The sequence below is a fragment of the Malaclemys terrapin genome, chromosome 13, assembly GCF_027887155.1.
Source record: "Malaclemys terrapin pileata isolate rMalTer1 chromosome 13, rMalTer1.hap1, whole genome shotgun sequence".
NCBI lineage: Eukaryota > Metazoa > Chordata > Testudines > Emydidae > Malaclemys > Malaclemys terrapin.
The window spans coordinates 1042113-1066291 of record NC_071517.1 but is presented as its reverse complement, the minus strand read 5'-3'; the positions used below and the strand labels follow the sequence as shown (position 1 = coordinate 1066291).

The 24179-nt window shown below is 50.0% G+C and overlaps 1 protein-coding gene across 2 annotated transcripts in view; it reads right to left on the bottom strand.

Moving 5' to 3' along the window:
* The window catches only part of PGS1 (phosphatidylglycerophosphate synthase 1), a 43231-nt gene extending 19267 nt beyond the window's left edge, over positions 1-23964 (bottom strand). For both annotated transcript variants that reach the window (XM_054047809.1, XM_054047808.1), the window contains exons 1-6: positions 23795-23964; positions 8310-8499; positions 6242-6319; positions 4495-4594; positions 3558-3747; positions 2818-2996 (exon numbers count right to left, since the gene is read on the bottom strand). In XM_054047809.1, coding sequence (XP_053903784.1) covers positions 2818-2996; positions 3558-3747; positions 4495-4594; positions 6242-6319; positions 8310-8499; positions 23795-23964 — 907 coding nt within the window. The remainder of the gene's footprint in view (positions 1-2817; positions 2997-3557; positions 3748-4494; positions 4595-6241; positions 6320-8309; positions 8500-23794) is intronic.
* Positions 23965-24179: the final 215 nt, after the last annotated feature.

Sequence of the window (24179 nt, the reverse complement as noted above, 5' to 3'; positions counted from 1 at the left end):
GTAGCTGATAAAATAATAATGCTTGGTCAGTCATTTTGCTGTGAGAATAAAGAATAAAGTTTCTGTTGCCTCTCCAAGACCAAAATGTGGACATTAGCACAGCTAGGGCAGCACATGACAGAGGGAGAATAGTCACTTCATAGAGGGAAGACTTGAACGTGGGCAGCACTTCGTGCTCAGTGAGAAGTGAAAAGCCTCCAAGCAGGGCTGGGGCAGAATGGCTGTCCAGGAAAGCTCTGCACCACAACTGCCCTCTGAAGAGGACTGGAAGGTGCCAAAGGCAGCCTATATTCGCACAGTCTATTTGCACAGGTGGTTTAGTGGGGGAACCCTCAGGAACCAAGTGTCAGTGGAATTTCCAGATGGGGATTTTAGGCAAATGCCGGAGGGAACTAAGAGCCGCTCATTTACTTTTGTACAAAAGGTTCTCTCTGACCTGCAGAGTGCAGACACCAGCCACATCTGCCCCACAGAACAGTACTCAACTGATGCCACCCTATTCTGCTCAGGTTCTTACACTGCACCCCTCACTGTGGTATCTGAGTGCTGGTAAAGTGCTGTTTACCAAGAGTGCAGTGCCAGATGCAGACCTGATACACCACCCACAACTTCACTGCAGAGCAGAACAATCCCTTGTGAATCAGACTGGGGCTTTCCTTCGGGACTGAAATTTGCTCCAGTCAAAGGATCACAGCAACTTTCTACTGTACTTTATAACAAAGGGATCTCCGGTCTCTTCTGCTGGAACTAGAACTGGGAAAACACACACGTGCAGCCTTAACAAGCCTATGGTGGATCTGTGAATCTCATCGCAATTTGAACTGTGGGTTTGTGAAGGAGACACGTTTGTTCCACCTTCCTCTCCTGCTGAATCCCATTACTTAGAGCCTGTGATTTGACTCAGCAATTTTACCTGTCCTATGAGGAAATGCAAGAGTGCCCTCTACACCCCCACTGGATAGCACTGTCACCCATTACACGCGCTCACACCCAGAGGCCCAACCACATCATGTCATATGGATGAAGGCCTGACTACAGTATTTCAATGTGGCTCAATTCAAAGAGTCTCCCTTTGATTTCACTCAGTTCCCCATGTCTGGTATTCTCCACACTGTAGTGCCACAGAATAACATGCCCCTAAGCAGAAGGGCAGTTCCCAGATCTCCATGGGCTGGGGAAGAAACATTAAACAGCTGCAGACATGGCCTGTTCCTCTCTCAAGGGGAAGGTGACCCTGAGGTCACTTTCAGTGACCCCTGCTGCCCAGTTTAGGAACAGCAACGATAAGCATTAAGTTGACCTATCAAGCCATTGTGGAAGAGAACAGGGAGCTACAAAGTAAGGAGATGTGCATCCTTCGTTCAAGAGAGACCTTTCTTTTTCATCCTCCTTTGGTAGGTTTGGCCTATCTTCTACGTCACTGTGGGCAGGATGAGCTGAAAGCACCCTTTGCTACCACCGTTCTGGGAGCTACACACTACATTTAATATAGCTCTTCAACACTAACTACCGACTGAAGAATGCTCAGGCTTCTCTCTTGGGCTTAAAGATTAGTCCCAGACTCCTAGCAGGGACCACCCTGTAAAGCAAGCTGATGAAGGTTGACAGGGCCCAGAGGGTGTATACTTGCTCCAAACAACCAGCTCAAGTACTAAAGTAATCTACACCCATTGGAAGCAAGTTTCCAAGTGTAAAAGAGCTGTGTCTAGGCAACCGGTCAGTGGGGTGTTAGGCCTGTGAATGATAAACACACTAAGGAGTCTTACTGTAAAAGACTATTTATCTGATTAGACACAGCAAATAAATATTTGCATGCTACCCACCAAAAAGAAGCTCCCAGCTAAAACCTGAGAAGGACTCGGTTCTTTATCAGGCATATTTGCCTCCAGGATTATTCCACACAAAATCAGCCTGCTGAAGGGTTGTCATTGCTCACTGGATCCACCTACTTCTATTACATTTAGCTTTGGAAGCACCACATCGGAATGTTACTGACATTTAAGACATCCTGCTGCCAGGAAGCAGCTTTGCTAGTCGGCAGTTCTTGAACTAGGCTTCCCCATGGAACATAGCAACAGTCCTGCGTGCCTTGTACTTGAGACCGACTTATGTTTAGTACTGCTTCCATAAGACACAGGGATCCAATGCTCTGAACAATGCACTATGCAATACGTATTCCTGTCCACAGCATAAGCTTTACCCACACACACCCTGTTACCAGAGTACCACATGTCATCTGAAATATTCTCCCCTCTTGTCTGCCCATTCCTCCACCATAGGGTCCCTGCCTCCTTCCAATTGGGCACTTATCTGAAAGCCAAGAACACATTTGAGCGCAAAATACTATTCACTGAAAACAGACTGGAGTCACACATACACTCAGGATATTTACAGGGAACTATATTAATATAGCTAAGAATCTTGGAAAGGATACGATCCCTCTGGCTTCAGGGCCTAAATCAATTACTAACTAGTGGGGTTAGGAAGAAACGCACCCTACGGGCTGGTTATTCTATAACTGACTTCTGCGGTTCCTTGCATCTTCCTCTGAAGCAGCTAGCACTGGCTGCTGTCAGAGACAAGGTACTGGGCTAGACAGACCTCCAGGCAGATCCAGTCTGGCAATTCCTAGTAATCTTGGTTTGCAACAGGTGGGCTGAAGGGGATTCCCCACACCCAGCTAACCAACATCAAACCCTCAGTGATCCATAAAGTATTTGGAGTCAGACCCACCTCACTCATCTCTTCCCATTGTTATTCCCTCCTTCACCTGGACCATATCACCCTCATATTACAGGTCAGATGACTTTATCATACCTTGGTAAGGATGCACCATCCCCTCCATCATCTGGACTGTATCATCTGGCTGTAACTGCAGTGACACATCTCCAATTGCATCCACTAGTTCAGTGAAGAAATCGGCAATCTCCGGAGAGTCCTGTAGGAACACATAGCGGTCCTGCCGATTGGTGAAGTACGAGTCACTCAAGTTTGCGCTGGGGGAGGGGAGGAGAGGAGGGTAAGAATGCCAGGATAAAGAGAACAACCATATGATCCTCATCACGTATCTCATTGCACAGGCCTAGATACAGCTGAAGAATTACAATACAAAATGCCCTGATTTCGCTTTTTAAAGAACATTCCCCAACAAGAGTGATATTTATTTTTTGTATTATCCTAGCACCTAGGAGCCCTATTCATTGACCTGGACACCATTGCACTAGGCACTGTACAAACACAGAACAGGAGGACTGGCCCAAACAACTTACAATGCACTCCCTAACTTGGTGCAGCTAATGTGGAAGAGAGCCACAAAAGCAAGATGCAAAGAGGTTTCCCTCTGAATCCTGGGACAGTTGCAACACCATACCGCTCACTAAGGTACAAGCAGGTTCCAAATGAAAACAATAATATGCATTTTCAGCTCTAACAGTGCTGCTTCTTTACCACATCCCTGACTGGACCGCTCTCTGTAACTCTAGTCAGGATGACAGGAATTCCCCCTCACCCAAATGCGGCACAAAATACTTATAAAGATGGACAGAGCCAGGACTCACCCACTCAGGATCACATTATCATCAAAGAGGTAAACCTTGATGTGCTGCAGCCCGATGGTTTCGTTGAAACGCTCAGGGATTAAGCGTTTGAGAAGCCCACGCAGATTTGGAGTGTGGAAGAGGGATACACGGACTTGCTCTGGAAACCTTCTCAGCAGTGGAAGTAACATGGTTCGAGAGTTCTTCCTGCCTGTGAGACAGATGGGAATAGTTATACATGGAGACACTTTTCTACCACACCACCAGATCTGCCAGACAGGACCCCAACAAGAGGGAAAAATAGACCCCCCCTTCTCCCCCCCCAAGCTGGAAGCTGCCTTCCCTAGGATCTGTTGCTTTATTTGCTTGACATTTTGAGAGGGTTTCTTGTTTTAAGAGAGGATTTATTTGCATTTTATATTAATGTTATCATGATGTAACCAGCATTCCAAGGCCACTGGTGAGTGGGCTTTATAAACTACTTAGCAGGATGATCACATTCATGCTTCTTCCCCTGGCTACATGTAACAGTAACTGAACTGGAGTGAGGATTTACAGCACCACCACTTCTGCCAACTCCAATCCTCCTTTACAAGGTGAAGGAGCGGGGGGGGGGGGGGGGGAAGCAAATGCCACTGACAGGAACTGGCTTTGGTGGGGCTGCTTGGATGTAACTGAGGGCAGGATTTGACTCAGCTAGTTTAACGTTCCTGTCATTTATTTTCTGAAGCAATACTACCATGTTGGAAAGTTACCTGAGAATACAAAGTGACTGTATTTTGATGACCTGTGGTTCATAGCAAAACAGAGCTGGTTTTAGAAGAGGGCAGATTTTAAATCTTTGGGTCTGATAAGCTATATTTTAGAGCGAGGACCTCCAAGCTCATCTGACCAATCCAGTTTGCTTGCTGTAAAAGAGCCTTTGAAGTGGGCAGGAGGGACACCCCATAATACCTACCTCGAGATCCCCTTGTGAAATCTAGGAGAATGGAAACTCTGAAGTCAGAGGGCCCACTTGCCTGCAGTGACCTCTCCAGTGTTTCTTCTATGCAATCCACCTGAGGGGAAAGAGTCACACTGCACATTACACAGAGAAAGTGAAACTTTCCAGTGATCAATCTTTCTGATTTAGACCTAACCTCTTTGGGGCAGCGACCCTGCCTCTTTTTTAATATATCAAGCACTAACAACATCTCGGGCATCAAAAACAACAAAGGTATAGATTTTGTCTGCACACAAAGCCATGATTCAAGCCTCTGAACTCCAGTTATGCACAGCAGAGAGTCCAACCTCACTCCTAGATCAGAGACTTCCACTGCCATCCAAAAGGGGAGGGAGCAGTTCCCATGAGCTGCAGAACTTGTTCTGCTCCTATTATGAACAAATTAAAGTCCTGTGTACAAGTCTTAAATCAGTTGCAGATCCACAGAGGAAGCCAAACAAATCAACATCCAAGACAATCTGCCCACCTGCTGGACTTGTCCTCATAGTGGGAATTTGTAGTTCAAGCTACAGAATAATTTCAGGGCTCAAGATTTCTGCTCAAAGCTCTTTGTAGAGAAAAGCCTTGTTTCCAGTAGGGCAAGACAGGGAGCAGAGAAGGTAAAGCAACATGAGGCAAAACAGTGACCTCCCCCTTGCTACGACAGGCTGACAAGAAGTTGTACGCATACAGATCACACTCATTGCACCTGCATGCAGTACACAGGGGCCACATGATACAGACTACCACATTAGCATCACTAAAACTACTTCCACTCTTTTGAAGGCAAGTGCTAATGTGTGGGTACCAGCAACCCTACAGTAGGAGAAAATCTGCAGAAACTGTGCCAATAACTTTTAACCCCATTTTGGGCCCCACACTACAAGAAGGATGTGGAAATATTGGAAAGAGTCCAGCGGAGGGCAACAAAAATGATTAGGGGTCTGAAGCACATGAGTTATGAGGAGCGGCTGAGGGAACTGGGATTGTTTAGTCTCCAGAAGAGAAGAATGAGGGGGGGATTTGATAGCTGCTTTCAACTACCCGAAGGGAGGTTCCAAAGAGGATGGAGCTTGGCTGTTCTCAGTGGTGGCAGATGACAGAACAAGGAGCAATGGTCTCAAGTTGAAGTGGGGGAGGTCTAGGCTGGATATTAGGAAACACTATTTCACTAGGAGGGTGGTGAAGCACTGGAATGCGTTACCTAGGGAGGTGGTGGAATCTCCCTCCTTGGAGGTTTTTAAGGCCCGGCTTGACAAAGCCCTGGCTGGGATGATTTAGTTGGGGATTGGTCCTGCTTTGAGCAGGGGGTTGGACTAGATACCTCCTGAGGTCCCTTCCAACCCTGATATTCTATGATTCTACCCATCCAGATTCGTGGCATGTGTGACAGTTCCTTAGATCAGTAATAGGTTTACACCACATGCTCCCTAAGCCTGTCCTTCAAGTGCCCTTTCTGCATGCCAAGCCTATGTGCAGTCTGAAGCCATGCTGAAAGGCTCCCAAGCGAGAGGACGGAAGCATAGGGAAAGTCTGAATCCAGGTGCTCAGATGGACACCCCTTTCCAGCTAGAGCAAAGGTGAATGCATGGGGCACCTACCCCATTCCAGCTAGAGCAAAGGTGAATGCACGGGGCACCTACCCCATTCTAGCTAGAGCAAAGGTGAATGCACGGGGCACCTACCCAAGTAGGTATTTTTTCAAGCCTCCATCCACACTTACCAGCTCCTGTTCTAGGAGTCCTGTTCCAAGGTACAGCGAAGCCACCACCACTCGCTGCTTGGCTGCCTTTATCTGTTCCTGAGGACAGTGAAAGAGGAAAACAAGTGCACGTTCACAGGCTGAGCTGTGATTTCATAAACACTCTTGGTTCTACAGAGAACACCAAATCCCTTTCGTAGCCCTGTCAGCTACAGAATTAAGCCACAGACAAGCAGCAGAGGTTCACAATGGGACACATTTAACTTCAACCAGTTTAGAGGGGTTTGACTTTCCCTCCTTCAGTGTTACCCAAGTATTTATTTTTATTCTCCAATTCATAAAGGCACCAATTGCTAAGTGTCAAAACAAGAATGTGTGAAAAATAGGCTCTTCCCCATCTGCAAACCCCAACCCCAAACTACCTCACTCAGGTGAAAGTCTGAGAAGGTCATCACAGGTTCTGTCAGACAAACAGGAACATTCTAGCAAGGATATTATACACCTCCTGCCCACAGACATCCATACAGGACAGCAGTTCTCAAACTGTGAGTCAGGACCCCAAGGTGGATAGCAACCCCATTTTAATGGGGTCACCAGGGCTGGCGTTAGACTTGCTGGGGCCCAGAGCTGAAGCCAAGGTCCGAGTCCCACTCCCTGGGACAAAAGTCCATGGGCTTCTTTGGCTTCAGCCATGGGTGATAGGACTCAGGCTACAGGTCCCCTGCCCAAGACTGAAGCCCTTGGACTTCAGCTTTGGTCCCCCCTCCCCCCGGAGCAGCAGGGCTCGGACGGCCTCAGGGTTCTGTCCCCACTTCTGGGGTCGTGTAGTAATTTTTGTTGTCAGAAAGGAGTCACAGTGCAATGATATTTGAGAACCTCTGATTTAGGGACTCTTCAGGAAAGCCCTCACTCAGTGCAGTGGGGAAATGCAAGGAGAAAGGCAGGTCTTGGGCGGCCAGGATGCAAATCACGTAGGGGCTTTATAGAGCAATTTCAACACCTTTACATCCACATTCTCATCCAGAAATAAGCAGGAAATCAATGCAGCCTCCAGAAAAGTGGGTAACTTGCTCCCTGGAGCTACCACCAATAAGCATTCAGGGCACAGGAGGCACTCTGCACCACCTGAAACTTCAACAGAGCGAGGCTTTTTCCTTCTGGGGTCATTTTAACTCCCTTGATTCCTATCCTAATGCTTTGTTTCTGGACAAGAGGGCAAGATTCATGTCTTCCCCAGGATTCAATGCTGCTGCATTCCTTGGCCAGGACCAGCCAGTGAGCTTGATATTCCTGTCTCCTCCCCTTCAAGGGCTCAAGTTTCCATCCTGCCCCGAGACTGAGCCTCCGTGCCTCTGGGCATCAGAGTTTCTAACCTGCCCGTCAGTGTTCCCCCAGACCCCGCCCCAGCCCCGTCCCCACTCCACCCCTGCTTCTTCCCACTCCCACCCTACCTCTTCCCGGTCCGCATCTTCCCACCCAGTTCTGCCCCTCTCCCGAGCGCACTGTGCCCTCGCTCCTCCCCCCCAGCACCTCCTGATGCCACGAAACAGCTCATTTGCGGCAAGCACTGGGGGTGGGTGCTGATCCGTGAGGCCGCAGGTGGGCAGAAGGTGCTGGGGGGAGGAAGAGCACCCACCATTTTTTCCCGTGGGTTCTCCACCCACAGAGTCAGCACCTATGCCTCTGGGTGCTTTCACTTGTCCCACACAGAGGTTAAATGTGGCATTTGCCAGTAGCATCTCTCCTCCAGCACTGACTTTACAAAGGAAGGCCTGTCTGTGGAAGCTCCTGGAGGTCCTACTGACTCATTCATCGATCTGGCCAATCCTGTTCCCCAATAACTTACAAGTCATAAGGCAATCCTAACACTGTCATTTTAAGAACTCCGCATCCCTACATTTGAGAATTTCTGAAATGTAGGGTTGCTAATTTTAACAGTGACAAGATCCAAACAATCAAACTGAGCAAGGAAATTCTCACACCAGCCCTGTTGCATGTCTGAGGAGAGATACATTATGGAACCTGCATACCAGCCACATTAACAGCTGCCCCCGCCTCCCCACATGCATGCTGGAAGCACACAACTCACCTTCATGAGCTCATAGAATTCAGTTGGGGAGGAGAGCACCTGGATGTGAGAGCTGGAGACCCCAAACTCTGGAACCAGGTTCCTGATCCACTGGAACCTGTGCGCCCCCTCAGGACAAACGCAGAACGATGGGGCTATGACCTGAGGAACCGCAGGGGTGAGCAATGGGGCCACCAGCAGCCATGATGACCTGGCAAAGGAAAGACAGACTGAGGAATTCTGCATGATGGAATTGCAGTTCCTACAAACGCCGCCCAGGTACATGAGCAAAGGGTGCATCAGGCGAGGTCTTTCCAGTAGAGACCGGCAATTGTTAGTGCCATTATACAAGGCACTGGTGAGACCTCATCTGGAATACTATGTGCGGTCCTACATGTTTAAGAAAGATTATTTCAAACTGCAACAGGTGCAGAGAAGAGCTACTAGAGTGATCCAAGGAATGGAAAACCTACCTTAGGAGAGGAGACTCAAAGACATTGGCTTGTTTAGCCTAACCAAACAAAGGCTGAGGGGAGAGCTGATCGCTCTCTATAAATACATCAGAAGGATAAATACCAGGGAGGGAGAGGAGTTACTTAATTCAAACGCCAATATGGACACAAGAACAAACGGACAGAAACTGGCCATCAACAAGTTCAGGCTTGAAATTATACGAAGGTTTCTAACCATCAGAGGAGTGAGTTCTGGAACAGACTTCCAACAGGAGCAGTGGGGGGCAAAAAATCTAACTGGTTTCAAGCTTGATAAATTTATGGAGGGGATGGTATGATAAGACTGCCTACAATAGCATATAGCCAATCTGCGACTGCTAGCAGCAAATATCCCCAAAGGCTGGTGATGGAACACTAGATGGGGAGGACTCCGAGTTACTACAGAGAATTCCTTCTCAGGGGTATGGCTGGTTGGTCTTGCCCACATGCTCAGGGTCTAACTGATCGCCATATTTGGAGTCGGGAAGGAATTTCCCCTCAGGCCAGATTAGCAGAGACCCTCAGGGGTTTTCACCTTCCATCTGCAGCATGGGGCACGGGTCACTTGCCGGTTTAAACTACTGTAAATGGTGGATTCTCAGTAACTTGAAGTCTTTAAATCATGATTTGAGGACGTCAGTAACTCAGCAAGAGGTTCGGGGTCTGTTACAGGAGGGGTGGGTGACGTTCTGTGGCCTGCAGTGTGCAGGATGTCAGCCTAGATGATCATGATGGTCCCTTCTGGCCTTAAAGTCTGTAAGTCTATGCAAGTGGGCCTGCAGCATTACACATCTCAGGGATGTTAAGACTGCCTTTCACCTCTGTGTCACAGCAGGATCACCAGAGCTACATGTGGAAGGAAACTACAAGCAAAAGAGAGGAAGGCAGACCTGAATATCAGTGACTCCCCTGGATTCCACAAAGGGAGAGGCTCCCTGAGGGGCAGCAGAGCAGACATGCAAAGAGGAAGAAAGACAATGAATGGCACTGAGAGCAGAAAGAGACACTTAGCCGTCCGCAACCTTTCAGAAGTGCTGTGCCGAGTCTTCATTTATTCACTCTAATTTAAGGTTTCGCGTGCCAGTAATACATTTTAACATTTTTAGAAGGTCTCTTTCTACAAGTCTATAATATATAACCAAACTATTGTTGTATGCAAAGTAAATAAGGTTTTTAAAATGTTTAAGAAGCTTCCTTTAAAATTAAATTAAAATGCAGAGCCCCTCAGAACGGTGGCCAGGACCCGGGCAGTGCGAGTGCCACTGAAAATCAGCTCGCGTGCCGCCTTTGGCACGTGTGCCATAGGTTGCCTACCCCTGCACTAGAGGAACAAATGGAGGACGCTAACTCCTAGGATTCCCCATTCTAACTCAGCTTTCCAAAGGCTCTCTGCCAACTCTGGGACAAATCACTCCTCCTCATTGCCTTTACTACACAAACATCAGCTTCACTGTGGCCAAACGCTGTTTTCCGTTCTGTTATAGCCACTCTGATTTGTGTCATTCCCCCCCCCCCCCCCCCCGCGCGCACACACACACACACTTCTTATAATCCAATCCAAGAGCTTTATAACCACTTTCACAACTGTGTGTGGCCTTTAAGACACATTTTGAATCCACATTTTTAATAAACCAAGTACTTTAGGACTGATCCGAAACAAAATGTATAACACCCAAAGCACCCAACACCAGTCCTAGCAAAGCCACTGAATGCATAATGCTGCAAGCCAGAAACACCACAATCCAGGAACTCCCCTCACTGAAAAACCCAGAGAAAGCTGCCAAGTGCTGAAGTATGCCTCAGATAAAATATAAGAGCTGAAAACTGAATGGGAAGAAACTGCAGCTAACATACAGCGTCACAGAGAACATAAGGGATTGGAAGGAGGAAGTCACGGTTTCACTCACTGAAGCTACAAAGTGTAACTGGAAAATGAGTTGCAGGAAACACTTTTACAAAAAAAAAGGTTTCAAAGAACAGTTCAAACTCCTCATATCTTTGAGGAATGGTTAGTCCCTCAGGGCCAACATGCAACCCTGTAATTTTGATCTGCCCTGACACACACTGTCATCTCATACAAAGAAAATCCTCTTGAGTATTACCAGAATTTTATGAGGAACTCCATATTACCACCATCCAAAGCCAAAATGACCACAGGTTCCAGGAAGATAAGATGATTTCACTTATTTACTTCATGATAAAACACTGAATCTTCACAAGGTTGCAAAAGCCCTTGCATAAAAGCCAGACAGTTTGCAGCGGCATTTCCCAAAAAATCCAACAGTTTGTCACTGCCTATTCATCTCAGTGGAGTCAGCTTGTACAAGAATTCCTAGCAGATCATGCAGACTGAACTTTAACTTAGCAGCCATGAACTGCAGTACTTTGATCTTGAAGAGGAACGGAAACCTTCCCCAAAGGAAAGGCATTTTAAAGCACTTCCCTAGCCATTTCCAGAAGCAGCTCCCTATGTGAAATGCATTTTTAAGGGTTGTTTTTTTAAGTTATTCATCTGCATCCTACAGGAGCTGAGCAGCACCATGCAAGCACATGAAGGTCTTTGCTTACTATGTCCTGCAACGTGACCTACACAGATACAGGCTGAGCAGAGACCCACTGTGATGGCAACAGACTTATCACTGAAGCCAGCTGGGAAATAGGAGGAATCAGGAAGCTTACACTGCCCAAGTTCACACTGGTATGCAGAAATGCTTCACACACACACACACACACACACGTATAAGGCCTGGAGAGCCACAATGGAGACAGCACTATAAGCTACTCTTAAATCAGAAAGGCTTATTGACCCCTAGAATTATTCCATAGGAGGTGGTGGCAGCAAATTTTACATGCAACATGACAGCAACTAGCGAATCACACAATCGAGAATCAATATTTTCCTCATTAGACTGCTGGCCAAGCCTGACGCAAACTGCATTTCCCAAAATACATGACAACGGTCTAGAATCAAGTTTCAAAAGGAAATTTTTCAATAGCATTTTTGAGATTTCAAGGAAGTTGTTTCACTGCAGAAAGTCTGAAGAACGAAATTAAACTACGCTCCTCCATAAAAAACCCAGAACTAGGTATAGCTTAATAAATACTCTTCTGGAAATTCTTTGCCACTGTGGGAAAGATTTTACTTTATGCCAGGTTCTCTATGTGTGTTGATAGGCATTGGTTGCCCTTTGTAATCTTCTTTGATGCCTCTAAGATTAAAAATAAAATGTGTAAGTACATCACTTGATCTCTGTAAGCCAGATTTGGTGTTTATAATTTGAGGTGGAGTCTACAGGATTTTATAAGTGGGGCTACAAAACCCTTCAAAGTGAATACAAATTTAGCGCTCGTCAACTGTAACTAACAGCAGTGTATGGAAGCAGATACCTGTACCCAGACCACTGAAAATAGCTCAAGCAACTACCTGCGAATCATCCCAAAAACGTTCTGCCTATACAGCCATTGGAACCCTAAGTTAAGGAGAACCCACTAGAACCCACATTTCCAACAAACCGACAGTATCCAAGAACAGACGGAAAAAACGTTCAAGTCCGTCCACAAACAATGCCGATTTAATCTGAAAAAGAAACCAGAACTAGCAGAGGTAAAACCGAATCTTTTCTGCATAAAATCCATTCCCTATTTATAGATGGGAGTTTTTCTGGACATTCTATTTTTAAGAATTGTGGTTTTGTCATGCAGACTTATACATACTAGAGGGAACTCAGAAGCAACGATTCACTGTAAAACCTCAGCTACAGCACAGGAAATGAACTGAAACTGCAGAATCCAGCTCAGTCCTTTCACCCACACAGAAGTCACCACACAGTGGGATCTGTAAGTTGCTCTTGCCTTGAAATTCAGCACTTGGGTATATACAGTTTCTATAGAGCTTTAAGGGTCAATGGCTGAGTCTGAAAATTGATTTTGTGGTTAAAACGCTGATGCAGCCAACAGGCAGAGAAGCTTGAGAGCAACTTCTTTGAACTGCCAAGACCAAGCAGCAGTGTGATGCTAAACATATGGCCTGTTCTTTTCTTCCCAGACTCTTGCTCTCTCTGTTTTTAAGTCCACCGAGGAGAGAAGCAAGCCAGCCATTCTCACTGGAGTCTATAAGGTCACTTCAGCATTCACAGGTCAGGCTGCTGCTCACCTCTTACCCACTAGAAAAGTATCAGTGAAAGAAGATGCCAGGCGACCAGGGAGGGTAAAGCAGCACACAGGTTGTAAAATGAAAAAGGTCATGTGTGCATTGGCTCATGCTGTGGAAGTTGTACTATTAGAAAAACAAAACACCACCATGAGATGCTTGTGAGAATTTTGTTAAGTGAAATGAAAGTTTCAATGATTCACAGGATAAGAAGATACCCCTCCCCAAACATAACTTACTATATTAAAAATACCAGCAATTAAGTAGACTAAATACAAGAAAGATGTGCACCCTTTTGCCCAGGAGACAACATGGAAAGTTAATACTGGAGTTGCTTTGCGAGCCAGATTTAATGCATCCAACCACTTTTTCAACAACTTCATGGAAATTGGCAACAGAAATTGTGGCTTGGTTGCCACTTAAGAAATCTTTAAGTAAGTTTTAAGTATCAAGAGATGGCGAACAACGACTTCCTTATTCAAAAGCTGCCCCCATCTCTTGGCCAAGAGGTGGGGGCAGCTTTTGAATAAGGAACTCATTGTTCACCATCTCTTGATAATAAATCTTTAAGCAAGTTTACTGTACCCAAGTGAATTGGTGAGAACAGAATAGTCAGAACATCTGTGGAGACAAGGTCAGATAGTTATGAGAATGTAACAAACTTCCTGTAATACGAGCAGCAGATGGTCTTTCCCAAATAATGCAAGCCTCACAACTATCCAAGACAATTTAAAGACTTTAAAATTCTTGTACATTGCAAAAAGGCATCAGTAGCAGTTATTGCTAGTGTTGGCACTCAGTCTCCAACTGGATGGTGTAGGTATCTAACAGAAATACACTGGTGAAAAAGTAGCCAACTCGCCAGTTACTACAAAACATGACACCACACATTAAAAAAGCAAGAGTCTTCAGCAAGGTTCATTCTATCTGATGCCTCCATTTAGTGGATGAATGAAGGAAATGTAGCCTTCTGTCATGTACCTCTCATGGATGCCCCACACATCTTGTGTAAGTGACCAGCTGGTGAGCGTTACTGTTTAAACATATAATAACTACACTCCTATTGTACAAGTGCCAACATTTTTAGTGAGGAGCTTTTCCTGCCCCTGATATGCTAACTGCAGAGCATTATCAGCAGGAGATTTCTGCTAAAGTCAAAGTTCATCTGAACTTGAGAATAGCTCAATATATGGTATTCTACAAGAATTTATGGCTGCAGAGCTTGGAATGTCAGTATGCAATCTGCCCAGAGTAAAGGGCAGCATGTGGCCATCTTATGCTCCAACACAAGAGAGCAAAAGGGTAGAGGATGAACCACAACATGGCTCTAATTCAGCAATCACTTCTTTATACTTAATTTAGATGCAAAAATGTTAAAGATAGAGACACAAAATGCTGTACCCAACTTCAGGGGAAATGAAAAAATTAAAGAAAACTGGATGCCTCCCTTCAAGATACGGATATGATTTGAGGATATAAGGAATGCTGATTTTTCTTAATATGAATCAGATTTGGAGATGTGCATGGAATTATCCCAGATGAAATCTCAGAAAGCAGGGTAATAAGACGTACATGGTGCCAGAAAAAAGGTAATTGTTAAAGGGCTTTGTTTCAAAACCATGCCATATACAGTGAGGCAGCTGGCCTGTGCTCTGTAAATGCTGCATTTACAATTCCTCTCAGTAATAATTTATATCCTGAGACTTTGCATTCCCCCTTTTTTTTTTTTTTTTTTTGGGGGGGGGGTGTCATTCAGTAACAGGAGGCTCCTCTGAAAACAGCAAGATCTCAAGAGACTGTGACAATGCAGAATCTTGCAGATTTGTCTTTGGATTGTCTGGAAGCTGTACAGTATTGTAACTTCTTTTAAAACTAAATATTTGCTCAAGAATCCAAACAAGATTCCAACCAAAATCAGGCATAAGCTTTCCTAAATTAAATTTCCTTCTCTTGATCTCTCCAGAGGAAGTCACCCTCCATAAGATTAGGCCAGCAGCTCTCAAATTGGGCTTCCTGGTGATCTGCCAAAGGAATGAATTTAATAATTGGGGGAATGGGCTGTTGCGAATGGAAGGCAAGTGTTACCAAGGAATCCACAGAATGAAAAAGAGTTGGAGATGCCATGGATTAGGCCAAACCTGGGAGTCCAAAAAGATCACTAAATTATTCTGCCCTACTCTAGAGGGATTTTTGTTAGCTAGGCGTAGATTTGGAATTTGAGATGATACTGAGTTTTTAGTCAAAAGACACTGCAAGAAGCTCCAGAGATGGCGAGCAGGAACACACATGCCAGATAAAATAAACACTGATCTGTAGCCCAAAACAATCAGATCCTTTTAGAGTTTAAAAGAGATGTCATTCTTTTCCGATTACCCATTAGTTTGCATAATCACTCACGCTACAGATTTCTGTTTATTACTAGGGACAGCGGGCATCAGCAGTGTCACAACAAGGAACGGTCTCCTCAGGTTTCTGGACTACTCTGCACTCCAGAGCATCAGCTAATGCATCAAATACACTCAAAAAGAAGAACAGGAGTACTTGTGGCACCTTAGAGACTAACAAATTTATTAGAGCATAAGCTTTCGTGGACTACAGCCCACTTCTTCGGATGCATATAGAATGGAACATATAATGAGGAGATATATATACACACATACAGAGAGCATAAACAGGTGGGAGTTGTCTTACCAACTCTGAGAGGCCAATTAATTAAGAGAAAAAAAACTTTTGAAGTGATAATCAAGCTAGCCCAGTACAGACAGTGTGATAAGAAGTGTGAGAATACTTACAAGGGGAGATAGAATCAATGTTCAGCCTAGCCTGCCCAGCCCGTTGTGCCCTGACACCCCCGGGAGGAATTTCACCAGGATTTCAATAATTTCCATCCCACCATCAACCTCAGCCTAGATCAATCCATACAAGCGATCCATTTCCTGGACACTACTGTGCTAATAAGCGATGGTCACATAAATACCACCCTATACCGGAAACCTACTGACCGCTACACTTACCTACATGCCTCCAGCTTCCATCCAGGACACACCACACGATCCATTGTCTACAGCCAAGCTCTAAGATATAACCGCATTTGCTCCAATCCCTCGGATAGAGACAAGCACCTACAAGATCTCTATCAATCATTCTTAGAACTACAATACCCACCTGCTGAAGTGAAAAAACAGATTGACAGAGCCAGACGAGTACCCAGAAGTCACCTCCTACAAGACAGGCCCAACAAAGAAAATAACAGAACACCACTAGCTGTCACCTTCAGCCCCCAACTAAAACCTCTCCAGCGCATCATCAGAGATCTACAACCTATCCTGAAAGATGATCCTTTACTCTCACAGATCTTGGGAGACAGACCTGTCCTCGCTTACAGACAACCCCCCAACCTAAAGCAAATACTCACCAGCAACCACACATCACTGAACAAAACCACTAACCCAGGAACCTATCCTTGTAACAAACCCCGATGCCAACTCTGTCCACATATCTATTCAAGTGACATCATCATAGGACCTAATCACATCAGCCATACCATCAGGGGCTCGTTCACCTGCACATCTACCAATGTGATCTATGCCATCATGTGCCAGCAATGCCCCTCTGCCATGTACATTGGCCAAACCGGACAGTCTCTACACAAAAGAATTAATGGACACAAATCTGACATCAGGAATCAAAATACTCAAAAACCAGTGGGAGAACACTTTAACCTGTCTGGTCATTCAGTGACAGACCTGCGGGTGGCTATATTACAACAGAAAAACTTCAAAAACAGACTCCAACGAGAGACTGCTGAGCTAGAATTGATATGCAAACTAGACACAATCAACTCCGGTTTGAATAAGGACTGGGAATGGCTGAGCCATTACAAACATTGACTCTATCTCCCCTTGTAAGTACTCTCACACTTCTTATCAAACTGTCTGTACTGGGTGTGACGGAGCAGGGAGCAGGGCAGATTTGACCTGGGAATGTTGCAGGGGGGTTGCAGTGGGGATGTGGGACTTCCCTTGAAGGAAGCTACCTGAGCTGTAACCTGAGCCAGGAACGGGGGTGGGGAGAATTAACACCTTCTGCCCGGGAGACTGAACAAAGGAGAGGAGCAGCGGGAGGAGTGGAGAGTTTAGTTTCGGTTGGGGCTGGGTGGTGCAACGCAGGGAACCCCAGGCTGGGGTCTAAGCTCCCTGAACCTCCCCGAGGGACCTAATTGAGGGGGTCTGGTCGTACCTACACGCTCTGCTTGAGACTGTGTTCCTGTCCTTAAATAAACCTTCTGCTTTACTGGCTGGCTGAGAGTCGCAGTGAATCTCGGGAAGAGGGGTGCAGGGCCCTAACTCCCCCACAATCCGCTACAACTGGTGGCAGCGGCGGGATCTACTGCACCCCGTGGACGGCGCTTCCTGCAGTAAGTGACTGGGGAGCAGTAAAACGAAGGGGGATTGACGGGGACCAGGCGCGCTGAAGAGTGAGAGAGAGACGGTTATTACCCCTGGGAGTGTGTGACCAGCGAGAAGGACTTTTGCAGTAACAGGGTCCCCCGGGGGGATCGCAGCGAGTGGTCCCAGGGGCGGAGGAGTCTGCAGCTCGACCCTGGCAGAGAGGTGGTGACCTCGAGAAGGGCTGGCACACTAGGGGTCCCCCTGGGAACTGTGGGGAGCTGTGAGCACACAGGCCGGTGAGTGGCCAGCAGGAAGATGTATGCCAAGCGGCTTAAGAGCGACATGGTGGAGCTGTGCAAGCAGAGGCGGCTGCGCATTGGGAGGCTCACCAAAGAACAGCTCATTGCCCAGCTGGAGGCGGAAGATCGCGCGAATGAACTGCTCCCTGTGTCTCAGGGAAGCAGCCTGGCAAATGCAGCGCAGGCCCCAGTGTCTGTCCCAGCTGGGAGTGGTCAGCCGGCTGCTGAGGGCTTCCCGAGACCCCTCCTTCCTATGCCTAGGGGAAGGGTGGGGAGGAGCCCAGCAAATACCGAAGGCGCCGTGACCCCCCCGGCCAGCAGGGGGTCCCCCCGGCGAAGCTCGCCGGCCAGCAGAGGATCCTCCCGGCGACGTTCGGCATCCGTGGAGCGGAATTGGCTGGAATGGGAGAAAGAGCTAAAACTGAGAGAGCTGGAGGATCGTGAACGACAGAGACAGCATGAACGGGAGGAGAAAGAGAGACAGCATCAACGTGAAGAGAGACAGCGTCAGCAGGAACGGGAGGAGAATGAGAGACAGAGACAGGAGAATGAGAGACAGCGTCAGCATGACCTGGAACTGGCGAGATTGAAGGGCAGCGAACCCCCGGCTGCGGTGAGTGAGGGGGGACCCAGGACTGCACGGAGCTTTGATAAGTGCATCATGGCCCCACACAAGGAGGGGGAGGACATGGATGACTTCCTGGAGGCCTTTGAGACGGCCTGCGAGCTGCACCGGGTGGATCCCGCGGACAGACTCCGGGTCCTTACCCCCTTACTGGACCCCAAATCCGTGGCATTGTACCGCCAACTGGGAGAGGCAGAGAAAGGGGACTACGAACTATTCAAAAAGGTCCTGCTACGGGAGTTTGGGCTGACTCCTGAGATGTACCGGGAAAGGTTCCGGAGTCAAGATAAAACCCCTGAGATCTCATATCTGCAACTAGCCGTCTGCATGGAAAGATACGCCAGCAAGTGGGCTGGTGGGGCCCAGACGAAGGAGGACCTGATTAAACTGCTGGTACTGGAGCAACTGTATGAGCGGTGCCCATCCGACCTGAGGCTGTGGTTGGTGGACAGAAAGCCAGAGAACCCGCGACACGCCGGGCAGCTGGCTGATGAGTTTGTAAAGAGCCGGTCAGGGGGTGGCAGGGAGGAGCCCCAAAGGAACAGGCCCGCCGCGATGCAGAGAGAGAGTCACCCTGGGACCTCCCAAAGGGGGAATATGGGGAACCCCCTCCCACGGGGAAGGCCCAGCATCAGGGACAACCGACCGGCTCGAGGGGACCCATGGGACCTGAGCTGCTATTACTGCGGCCGAAGAGGCCACGTTCGGGCCCAGTGCCCCAAGCTCAAGGACAGACTGAGCAGACCGAACCCGCACCGGGTTAACTTGGTAGAGGCCCAGACGGACGAGGGGCAGGCTTCCCACGCAAGAGGGGCTGGCAGCTTATCAACTGCTCAAGAGAGAGAAGGGCCCCCGGCCAGCTTCTCTGGGGGGCCAGATGCTCCGGATTCAAAGTTCTCCGTTTACAGGGTTGGCGCGGGGCTGTCCCTGCGGAGCGAGTGCCTTGTTCCCCTGGAGGTGGATGGGAAGAAAGTTTATGGATACTGGGACACGGGCGCAGAGGTGACACTGGCCCGGCCCGAGGTGGTGGCCCCAGATCGGGTGGTGCCCAACACCTTCCTGACCCTGACCGGGGTGGGCGGGACCCCATTCAAGGTTCCCGTAGCGAGGGTACACCTGAAATGGGGGGCTAAGGAGGGCCCCAAGGACGTGGGAGTGCACCACCATTTGCCCACTGAGGTGTTGATGGGGGGGGACCTAGAGGACTGGCCAAGCAGCCCCCAGACCGCCTTAGTCGTGACCCGTAGCCAGAGCCGGCGAGGGGCACTACGCCCTGACCTTGGGAAGGATGCCCCACCGGAGGCACCGAACCCTTCCCGGGTGGGGAGGGAACACCCAAGGACAGGCCGCGGGGTGGCTGGGGCTTCCGACCCAGCCGACGAGAGGGAGCAGGTCCCCATCCCTTCCCCAGCCGCCGAGTTCCAGGCCGAGTTGCAGAAGGACCCCTCCCTGCGGAAGCTAAGGGGCCTGGCTGACCTCAGTGTGGTACAGACCATGAGGAGAGGATGCAAGAAAAGGTTCCTGTGGGAGAAGGGGTTCCTGTACCGAGAGTGGGCTCCCCCGGGGGAAGTGGAGTCGTGGGGGATCAGGAGGCAGCTGGTGGTCCCCCAGAAGTTTCGCCACAAGCTACTGTACCTGGCCCATGACATCCCTCTCGCAGGGCACCAGGGGATCCGGCGCACCAGGCAGAGGCTGCTACAGAACTTTTACTGGCCCGGGGTCTTCACCAACGTCCGGCAGTACTGCCGATCCTGTGACCCCTGCCAGAGGGTGGGGAAGGCCCGGGACAAGGGGAAGGCAGCATTGAGACCTTTGCCCATCATAGAGGAGCCTTTCCAGAAGGTGGCCATGGACATAGTGGGACCTCTCAGCAAGACGACCCGGTCTGGGAAGAAATACATCCTGGTGGTGGTCGATTTCGCCACCCGCTACCCCGAGGCAGTGCCCTTATCGTCCATTGAAGCAGACACTGTGGCGGATGCGCTGCTGACCATTTTCAGCCGAGTGGGATTCCCCAAGGAAGTCTTGACGGACCAAGGGTCCAACTTCATGTCGGCCCTACTCCGGTGCTTGTGGGAGAGATGTGGGGTCCGGCACAACTGGGCCTCAGCATATCACCCCCAATCCAACGGGCTGGTGGAGAGGTTCAATGGGACGCTAAAAATGATGCTGAAAACATTTATGAATCAGCACCCGCAGGACTGGGACAAGTACTTACCTCACCTGCTGTTTGCGTACAGGGAGGTACCCCAGGAGTCTACCGGGTTTTCGCCTTTCGAACTGCTATATGGAAGGCGGGTAAGGGGGCCCCTGGACCTGATGAGAGACGAATGGGAGGGGAAGGCCACTCCTGACGGAGAGTCGGTGGTGGAGTATGTCCTGACCTTCCGGGAACGACTTGCCGAGCTCATGGTCCTGGCCAGGGAGAATCTGGCCAGAGCCCAGAGGAAGCAGAAGGTCTGGTATGACCGCACAGCACGGGCCCGCGCCTTCGCCACTGGGGATCAGGTGATGGTCCTCATCCCCGTGAGGAAAAACAAACTCCAGGCCGCCTGGGAAGGGCCCTTCAAGGTTGTCAAGCAACTAAACGAGGTAAACTATGTGGTGGAGCTGTCGAACCGGGCACACCACCACCGGGTGTACCATGTGAATATGATGAAGCCATATTATGACAGGGGGAATATGGTGTTGGCCGTGTGTGGACAGTGGGAGGGGCAGGGAGATGACCCTTTAGTAGATCTATTCCCTGGGACAAGAGTTGGCTTCCCCCTGGAAGCAATTCCCCTCTCTGATCGGCTAACCCCTGCCCAGCGAGCTGAGATCGGAGGGGTGCTGCATCTGTACCAGCAGCTGTTTTCCAACCAGCCTGGACGCACTAATCTGACTGTCCACCGGGTGCAGACAGGATCGCACCCGCCTATAAAATGCTCCCCCTTCCGAGCCACAGGGAAAACTGCTCAGGACCTGGAAAGAGAGGTCAATGACATGCTGGCTTTGGGGGTGATCCAGCCGTCTTCCAGCCCTTGGGCCTCGCCGGTGGTGCTGGTCCCCAAAAAGGACGGGTCGATCCGGTTCTGTGTGGACTATCGGAAGCTCAATGCCATCACTGTAGCCGATGCCTACCCCATGCCCAGGCCGGACGAGCTCCTAGACAAGCTGGGAGGTGCTCGGTACCTTACCACCATGGATCTTACAAAGGGCTATTGGCAAGTGCCGCTGGATGCAGATGCCAGGCTGAAATCGGCCTTTGTCACCCCTCTGGGGCTCTATGAGTTCCTGACCCTGCCCTTCGGCCTCAAGGGAGCGCCGGCCACCTTCCAGCGCCTGGTGGATCAGCTACTGAGGGGGATGGAGAGTTTTGCCGTGGCGTATATCGATGACATCTGTGTCTTTAGCCAGACCTGGGAGGACCACATATCCCAGGTTAGACAAGTGCTGGACCGACTCCAGAAGGCTGGGCTGACCGTAAAACCGGAGAAGTGCAAGGTGGGGATGGCTGAGGTATCCTACCTAGGCCACCGGGTGGGAAGCGGCTGCCTAAAGCCGGAACCAGCCAAAGTGGAGGTGATCAGAGACTGGCCCGCTCCTCAAACCAAAAAGCAGGTCCAAGCCTTTATTGGGATGGCAGGGTACTATCGGAGGTTCGTGCCCCACTTTAGCGCCATAGCCGCCCCCATCACTGAGCTGTGCAAGAAGGGGAAGCCAGACAAAGTGGTCTGGACCGAGGAGTGCCAGGAGGCTCTCCGGGCGCTGAAGGAGGCTCTGGTCAGTGGCCCAGTTCTGGCAAACCCAGACTTTGACAAGCCCTTTATGGTGTTCACCGACGCCTCAGACACAGGACTGGGGGCGGTGTTAATGCAGGAGGATGAAAAGGGGGAGAGACACCCCATCGTGTACCTGAGCAAGAAGTTGCTACCCCGGGAGCAGAACTACGCGGCCATCGAGAAGGAATGCCTGGCCATGGTGTGGGCCCTCAAGAAACTAGAGCCATATCTCTTTGGGCGTCACTTCACCGTGCACACCGACCACTCTCCCCTGACCTGGCTGCACCAGATGAAAGGAGCCAACGCCAAGCTCCTGAGGTGGAGCCTGCTCCTGCAGGATTATGACATGGACGTGGTCCATGTGAAGGGACGTGACAACCTGATAGCGGACGCGTTGTCCCGGAGAGGGAGCCCTGAACTTCCCCAGGTCACTGGTCAGAGTGACCCCGCTCAGTCCAGTCTCGAAGGGGGGAGAGATGTGACGGAGCAGGGAGCAGGGCAGATTTGACCTGGGAATGTTGCAGGGGGGTTGCAGTGGGGATGTGGGACTTCCCTTGAAGGAAGCTACCTGAGCTGTAACCTGAGCCAGGAACGGGGGTGGGGAGAATTAACACCTTCTGCCCAGGAGACTGAACAAAGGAGAGGAGCAGCGGGAGGAGTGGAGAGTTTAGTTTCGGTTGGGGCTGGGTGGTGCAACGCAGGGAACCCCAGGCTGGGGTCTAAGCTCCCTGAACCTCCCCGAGGGACCTAATTGAGGGGGTCTGGTCGTACCTACACGCTCTGCTTGAGACTGTGTTCCTGTCCTTAAATAAACCTTCTGCTTTACTGGCTGGCTGAGAGTCGCAGTGAATCTCGGGAAGAGGGGTGCAGGGCCCTAACTCCCCCACAATCCGCTACACTGGGCTAGCTTGATTATCACTTCAAAAGTTTTTTTTCTCTTAATTACTTGGCCTCTCATAGTTGGTAAGACAACTCCCACCTGTTTATGCTCTCTGTATGTGTGTATATATATCTCCTCAATATATGTTCCACTCTATATGCATCCGAAGAAGTGGGCTGTAGCCCACGAAAGCTTATGCTCTAATAAATTTGTTAGTCTCTAAGGTGCCACAAGTACTCCTGTTCTTCTTTTTGCGGATACAGACTAACACGGCTGCTACTCTGAAACCTGTCAAATACACTCAGTATCTGCATTTCTTTCTATTCAGATGCTATGATTTTGACACAGAAATGTTTAGTAAATTTCACAGCAGAGTTGTGAGGAAAAAGAAATCAAGTCACAGAAAGGGCAGTGTTGGAGAGCAAGACCCCTGCCCCTGTCCCACAGGGCTGGGCCCGGCTCCTCGCTCTGGGTGTAGAGCCAGGCAGGTGGGGTCAGAGCCGCTCAGGTGTGGCTGGGCTTCCCCTCCATGAACGGAGGCGGAAGGGCGGGCAAGGCGAAGCGGAGGGACAGTTGCTGCTCGGGTTGGGGCCAATTCAAACGCGCTTTCCCGGACCGTTCCAAGAGTTCACAGACTTCGCTCGTATCCAGCTCCGTGATAAGCCCGAGGCCTTGTTTCAAACGCGCCGCCCCCGTGGGCTCTGGGCACCTCAGACACGCCCCGGCGGCAGGCGGGTGGCGGGTCCCCATTGCCTCCCCAACGCTGCCACGGGCTGCCGGCTCGCCCGCCCCGCCCCGCCCCGCCGCGCCGCGCCGCGCCGCGCCCCAGGAGCCGGCCCCACGTTCCCGCGCCCGGCGCCGGCCGGCTCGCAGCGCGGGCAGGGAACGGGAACGGGCCACCCTTACCTCCGGGAGCGCCGGTCCCGGCCGAGGGACAGCCGGTCCGAGAGGCGCCCGAGCAGCGCGGCCAGGCCCAGCCTCCCGTGAGGCAGCAGGCCCAAGAGCCGCCGCCACAACACGGGACCGCCGGCCGCCGCCATGGAGACTAGGCTACTTCCGCTTCCGGCCGCCGCCATGGAAACCTCGCTACTTCCGCTTCCGGCCGCCACGGGGCGAACAAGCCACCGCCTTCAAAAGCGAAAACTTTATTTGGGGCGCGAGGCACGGACACGGGCCCTCCTGCGCAGCCGGCCCGGCCCGGACGCCTGGGTTCCGTCCCCCAGCCTGGGACCCCCGGGGGCACGGGCCTGCTGCTGCTGTGGGGCCCAGGGGCCGCCGGCCTCCGCATCCC